This window comes from Trichechus manatus, unplaced genomic scaffold (genome assembly GCF_000243295.1).
Source record: "Trichechus manatus latirostris isolate Lorelei unplaced genomic scaffold, TriManLat1.0 scaffold00007, whole genome shotgun sequence".
In the NCBI taxonomy this organism is placed as follows: Eukaryota; Metazoa; Chordata; class Mammalia; order Sirenia; family Trichechidae; genus Trichechus; species Trichechus manatus.
In genome coordinates, this window is record NW_004443943.1 from 2,110,339 (window position 1) to 2,117,449 (window position 7,111).

At 42.1% G+C, this 7,111-nt stretch overlaps 1 protein-coding gene across 2 annotated transcripts in view; it reads right to left on the bottom strand.

Annotated features, from left to right (window-relative positions):
• Positions 1-282: 282 nt before the first annotated feature.
• ZNF365 (zinc finger protein 365) overlaps positions 283-7,111 on the bottom strand; it is a 25,993-nt gene continuing 19,164 nt past the window's right edge. Inside the window, exons 4-5 of one of the 2 annotated variants that reach the window (XM_004369854.3) lie at positions 2,960-2,997; positions 283-2,021 (exon numbers count right to left, since the gene is read on the bottom strand). In XM_004369854.3, coding sequence (XP_004369911.1) covers positions 1,760-2,021; positions 2,960-2,997 — 300 coding nt within the window. In that variant the 3' untranslated portion in view covers positions 283-1,759. The remainder of the gene's footprint in view (positions 2,022-2,959; positions 2,998-7,111) is intronic. The other variant, XM_023739224.1, reaches the window with a different exon arrangement.

Genomic DNA, 7,111 nt, shown 5'->3' on the forward strand with positions numbered 1-7,111 from the left:
TTGCAATAATCATAATTCTACTAATGTTAATTAGGTTAGTGTTAATATTTAAAATGAGAATGCAATTTACATGAACTAACATATATAGTTTAAAATCCACCCACCACAAACACACACCTTTTTCATGAGTATTTAAAAACAAATTACTAATATACCTGACATATATGTATTTTATGTATGTTACATACATATATGTATGCATATATTTGTGGACAAAATTATTCTTGTTTCCAGAAGGATGTCAGCACTTGTAAACTGTGCATGAGACCTGATGATACTGCTAATTAAAAAAAAAAAAAGGAACATGGAAATTCATTCTGGAAGAAAATCTTACTTCAGGAGGTTCCTAACAATGCTTTGTGGAAACAAAAGCCATTTTAAGAGAGGGAGGGGAGGACAGCCTCAGATTCTGGATCCCACATGCACTGTTTGTTTCAGAAATTACTTTAGAAAGCAGTCTACAGTGAACATTTCAGGTTCTTGGTTAAAAGGTTAAGAACGTATATTTTAGTCATAAAATGGCAGCGAAGCAGCAGAAGGTGAAGCACGCTGCCTGGTGGAAAAGTTAGGCCAGCGAAGAGAAGGTCATGCCCACAGCTCAGAGAGAGAGGCCGCCAACAGCGCGAGGGGAGCCAGGCTGTGAGAAGGGCTGGGCAGCATCTGCAGGGCTTCCAGAAGGGCTCCCAGTGTACTGAATGTGCGGTTCGCTGGCATTCCAACCACTCCGACGCCGCGCCAAGGAGGAGTGGGACCAGAAGGGCTGTACTGCCTTCCCCAAGCATGGCAACAGAAGCAGTGTGTAAGATGCAGGCTGGCACTACGGTCTGAGGGTACAGAATTCTCAGCCAAAGGAAAAAGCAGAGATGGACTGAAGTCTGAAAAAACATGCATCTTAGGGAAACAAAAATCCTACATCAAATAAACTGAAAAATGGGCCTTTGAAATGAGAAAAACTGAAGTCAGCCTGGACAAGCCTCTTGAGCACTTCAAACATTGGAACGTTGATTACACCAGAATACTTGGGGGAAACAGGAATCCTGATGTGGGGGGCTTTCAAATTCACTGAGGGGAAGGTTAAAAGCAAACAAAAATATTTTCATTTTACAGCTATTGACAGAACTTTACATTCCCATTTCTCGCTTCACAATTTAGAGAACAGTGGCCACTGATGAATTTTCTCCTGGTGCCTGATTTCTTGTGTGGCCCTGGGTCTGAGAATTAATGACCACTGCACAGAACCTCAGAAACCCTGGCGGCATAGTGGTTAAGCGCTCCGGCTGCTAACCAAAAGGTCAGCAGTTTGAATCCACCATGTGCTCCTTGGAAACCCTACGGGGCAGTTCTACTCTGTCCTATAGGATCACTATGAGTCAGAATCGACCATCCAGCAATGGATTTGGATTTCTGGATTTGCACAGAACCCCATATGCAGAAATGACTGGAGACTAGGCTAATTATTTTAGAAGTTGGAGCTTTGTTTTACGCAAACCTTGGAGTAAGATTGCTTAATTTTTTTATTCTTTCTGTAATTTGCCTCTTGCTTCTAAAAGAGGTCTGTACCAAATATGCTTCACTGAAATTCTGGCTTGTTAAATTCTGGTTAATCAAAGTTCTTGTATGGATACAAGATAAACGTATTATGCCCTGTTGCTTTTCCAATATGTCTTACTATGGGATGTGTCCAAAAGGACATTATTATTGGCCCCTGGAACAACATTCCCCAAAGCCCAGCAATGGTGATTCAGAGCCACCCACCCTTTTAGATGATGTTCACAATTGCTGTTGGTTTTTTTTTAGCCATTTTGGGCCTGATGTTGCCTTTCCGGCTAAAACCCAGGGGCTCCCCTTTCTTCGGTGGTCTGCAGAGTTCTCTTGAGGACTCAGCTTGTTCATGGATGGACTTGGCAGGCTGCATGCTGGCTCTGTCATCCTTGGCTTTTTTCAGGTAGTTTCTTCCCTTTGGGTGGAAATGGATCTTGAGATCAGAGTGGTTACACACAGAATGTGCGTGCCCTCGGCTTCTACAGATGGTTGGGAGGTGGGGAGGTGAACAGAAAGAAAGATTTCTTTAAAACCATAGAAGAACAGTAACTGCTCATGGCACAATCACTCCTGCATGTTACAGTGGTGATAACGCTAGCAGTTAAACAAATAATATATATTGGAATTTTTCTTCCAAAACTTCCAGAGGCCTTCATGAAATGATCTCATGATACTAAATTCCCAAGGAGATAGTACGAGTTCTGTTTTACCGGTAAAGAAACCGAGGCCCAGAAATTTTAAAAGACTGCCCAGAATAATACATGCAGTTCAACTATGGAGAAGATGGGACCAGAACTCCTATCTCCTGACCCTTTAAATGAGTAGCAGGGGACTCAAACAAACCCACAGTATGATATTATAGGGTTTATGATTTATGACAGAAATATTCGTATATCTCTATCAAATGTAGTAAGCATACTACATTAATAGTACTATAGAGCTATTATGACCACTCTAGAGAGTTCCTGGGTGGTACAAACAGTTAAGTGTGTTAAGTGCTCGGCTACTAGCCGACAGGTTGGCGGTTCAAACCCACCCAGAGGTTCCTTGGAAGACAGGCCTGGAGATCTGCTTCCAAAAGGTCACAGCCCTGAAACCCCGATGGAGAAGCTCTACTCTGCTTACTTGGAGTCACCCTGAGTCGAATCAAGTCGACGGCAACTAACAAGAAAATCTGAATAAAAGAGTTATACTAAATACTATAAAAATACTCTTATAATACTATCATAATGCCATATACTAATAGAGTATTAGTAGAATTAAAAGTCATGTCAACATTTTACAAATTAAGTATGCATGCAGGTAAATTTTAACCTGAGCTTCTCAAATGCATTTATATTATATTATGTAAAATGCAATATGAAAACATATTATACTAGCATTATTAAATGGCCCAAGTATAAACAGGAATACCTACAGGCATTTGGGTTTCCTATTTGAGGAGATATCCGTAAGCTGAAGGAAAACAAATAAGAAAAAAAAAATCACATCACGAGAAGGCTGGATTCAGTTTTGAAGATCTTTTTTTGCTTATGTTTTTAAGAAATTGTATTTGCATTAAGGAAGTCAGTGAGTGGTATCTGTGGCATTACCCATGGTGCCATCCCATCACACATCGGGGGACAAGAACATCTCTGCCCAGCCTCTGCTTACTCAGGGAGGCTCTGTGTATACATGCTCTGCGTTTCCCGAAAAGCCAACGTCAGCAGATCTCAACAACTGCAGAAAGTCAAACAGCTTCCCAACAGAGTAACATTTGAAGAAACATATTTGTACAAACTGGAATGATGTGCCTTTATTTCCTGATGGATTCAGACTGCATTTGTAGCTAATTCACTACAGCTGTGGCTGGTCAGAGTGTATCAACTAAGAGGAAAATTGGCATAAAATGTTTATTGCCCAGAATACACCATTTCTACAATGACAGCGTATGAAGACCAACTCCACAACTGTCCCTGAGGCCATCTATCATTGCGATTATTTTCCACCCCTAATAGATCATGCAATGGAATACCTGCATGCACTTTTGTGGCTGGGCTCAGAATGACTTCATTTGCAGCATAAATTGATAATTATCGTTTTGTGATCCAGCTGTCACCACCCAGTTTATGGGCAAAGTCCAGGGTATCCCCAGCCTTCAGTTTCTGCTCTCCCACATGTAGCCTTCACTAAAAGAAGTGGTGTCACGTTAGTTGGAAGAGAGACGGAAGAAGTGGATGACAAAGGAAACGTGCAGAAAGAGCCACTTTGGTGTTCGGGCCCAGTTTGGCCAAGACATGTATCCCCACTATACTAAAATAGTCTAGAAAACCAAGCTCAGCCTCACAGGCTCACTGCCCCAGTTCCTGTCTGCAGCTTGAGCTCTAGTCAACAGCACAACAGAAAGAAGGTTTCTTAAACAGATTTCCGAGGACCCCCAAGAAGGCAAGATGGGATTCTTGCTTTTTGCCTTTTTATACAATCTGAAGTCGACATTATTTTTGACCTTGCTCATGCGGGCTGGGTTTGGCATGAGATTAGCAAATTGTGAACAGAAAAAAGCAGCATTCTGGCATGGGGGTGCTGAGGTTACACAATGTACAATGAAGGTAGGACAGCTGGTGTCTTCTGGAGGACCGGTGGGCAACAGCAATTCCCTCTTTCATGCTCCTGAGCTGGGCTTTTTGAACGGACTTTAGTGGATATATAAAGTGTAAAAATGTACAGGGTTTTTCCTTTTTTTATTATTGAGGTATAACAAAGTGCTCACTTCACTGTATTCATGGTAAGTATACAGTTTGATGAGCTGTTGCATGTATTTACATAATACCCTTTGTAATTTGATGCAAAATTAAGTGTGTGTGGTGGGGCGGCGGGGGGGCAAAAGTGTCATCAAATGCTCAAAGGAGTCCTGACTCCAAAAAAGCTTAAGAAACACAAACTTAGGGCCTATGAGTATCAATAAGGGACTATGCTGGGACCTCAGGAAATTTGAGCAATTTACTATGTCTTACAGGAAGAGAAATGCATGAATAAAGATGGGTTAAGACGGCCATGAACCTCACATATACACATTATATAGGCACCATAAATTCTGCATGTCTGAACGTCACACACTGGGTTAAGCCCATACCATATACAGCCCCAATTAACCCTCAAAACAATCCTATGAGTTAAGCATTATTATCTCCACTTTACAGATACAGAAACTGAGTCAGAAAAGTTTAATAACTGCCTTGAAGCCTCAATGCTCTACCAGTGTCAAGGCTGGGCTTGCAACCCAAGTTAGCAGACTCCAAGCCTGAACATGCCTTCACTCTGTACTGGGTAAAAAGTATGTGTTTGTTATACAAGGACAAGAAAGTGTGTGCACAGTAAGTGGAACTGACAACTGGTTTAGAAGTTCTCCAATAAACCAATAAACTATGAGGTCTGGAAGTGGAGCCAGTGTCTGTCATGACAGCCAGCACAGGATTTCATGTCTTCCTTAGCTACACAAGTAGCCATCACTTCTCCTGGCCACCCCCCGCCCCCAGCCTTGCCTTTCACAGAGGGAAAAGCTCATCCCCACTTAACCCGTCTACCCACCTCCGCTTCTCCTAGTACAGCTACTTTTCTTCTCGTCTAGAGAGAAAAGGGCGTTAAGATGAGGATCAAGAGATCCCTTGATCAGGGCTCCCGGTTGGAAAAGGATAAATGATCTTATACTGAGAACCAACCTGAGTACTTCTGAAGCACAAACATGGCATTTTAGGTTATTACAGGCTTGGAACTGCACACCTAGCCCTCCTCCAACATCTGCTTTTTGGAAATAACAGCAATGTACACCCAGTTGTTCAGACCAAAACCTTGGGTTCATTCTTAATTCCTCTCCTTCCCTCTCCCACCAGATCTAATCCTTCAGCAAGGCCAATTGGTCTTGTCAGTTCTACCCACAGAATAGATCCAATACCCATCACTTCTCTCCACTTCCACCTTATCCAAGCTGCCAACCTCTTATCTGCCATATGACAATAGCCTTCTAAATGGTCTCTCATTCTTGTGCTTCTCTAGTCAATTCCCCCACAGAGCAGCCAGAGTGATCTTGCTAAATCATAGATCACCTCCTGGTTAAAACCTTCCAATGGCTTCCCCGTGCACTTTGGAATAGATCTAAACTCCTTACGTGACCTGTAAGGCCTGGCATGATCTAGATCTTTCCCAGCTCTCTGACTTCATTTAAGACCACTCACACACACCAAGCTTGTCCCCTCCTAACACACTTGCTATTCCTTTGCCTAGAATGATCCACTTCAAAAGTTTCACAGGTCTGCCTTCTTCTGGTCATTCAGGTCACAAGTGAAATGTTAACTCCTGAACAAAACTTTTCCTGGCCACAAAGGGCTCTGGTGATACAGTGATTATGCGTTTGGCTGCTAACCAAAAGGATGGCAGTTCGAATCCACCAGCTGCTCCTCAGAAACCCTACAGGGCAGTTCTACTTGGTCTGACAGGATTGCTATGAGTCAGAATCAACTTGAAGGCAACAGGTTTGGTTTTGTTTTGTTTTAGGGTCACTATAAGGAACATCGGTTAAGCACGCAGCTGCTAACCCAAAAAGTTGGCCACTGGAACCCGCGCAGCAGCTCTGTGGGAGAAAGACCTGGTGATCTGCTCTTGTAAAGATTACAGCCTATGAAACCCTATGGGGCAGTTCTACTCTGTCACATGGGGTCACTATGAGTCAGAATCGACTTGGGGGGCAACAGGTTAACTCTAAAGTAGTCCCCTACCCTGGGAATCTCAAACACACCATCTTATTTTTTCTTCTCTTTATAGTAGTTAGCACTATTTGAAATTATCTTCTGTATTTGTTTACTTATTTATTGTATTCTCCTCCTTACTGGAGTGTAAGGTCTGTGAGAGCTGGGACCTCATCTCTCTTGTTCACAGATGTTTCCTCAGCACACAATAAGCGCTATGCCCCCAATAAATATGAGTTAAACGAATTACTGGTAGTCCTAACCTAGCAACCTGCAGGAAATAAATGTTAACGCTTAAAATAAGATTACCCAAGCTGTTTCATGACCTTCCATTCGAGCAGTTCTGTGAGAGATTGTGGCAGATGGGATATTAGGTCACTTTGTGCCTAATTCGACAGCATTTTTCAGAGCATATGGATAAAATATCTAAGTAAGCATATTACATTTTTAGAAATCAGCCAGGTGAAAATGAGCATAAATGCTCAAGGGGATGAAGGGAAAGACACAGATGCCAAAACATTATTTCAGAAAAGGCACTAAATATGAAGGGAAGGAATTTTTTTCTAGAGCACAGAAGAATCTTAAAGCTAGAAAGCACCTTAGAAAGAAGCAACTTAGAAGTCAATCTAGAAATTTCACTGGAGGTGCTAATGAGAAAAAGAACGAAGAGGAAAGAGGAAGTGAACCGGGGTGGATGAAAGAAGGGATATGAAGAAGATGATTGTCATGGGTTGAACTGTGTCCTCCAAAAATATCTGTCAACTTGGCTAGGTCATGATTCCCAGCATTGTATGACTGTCTACCATTTTATCATCTGATGTGATTTCCCTATGTGTTGTAAACTCTAT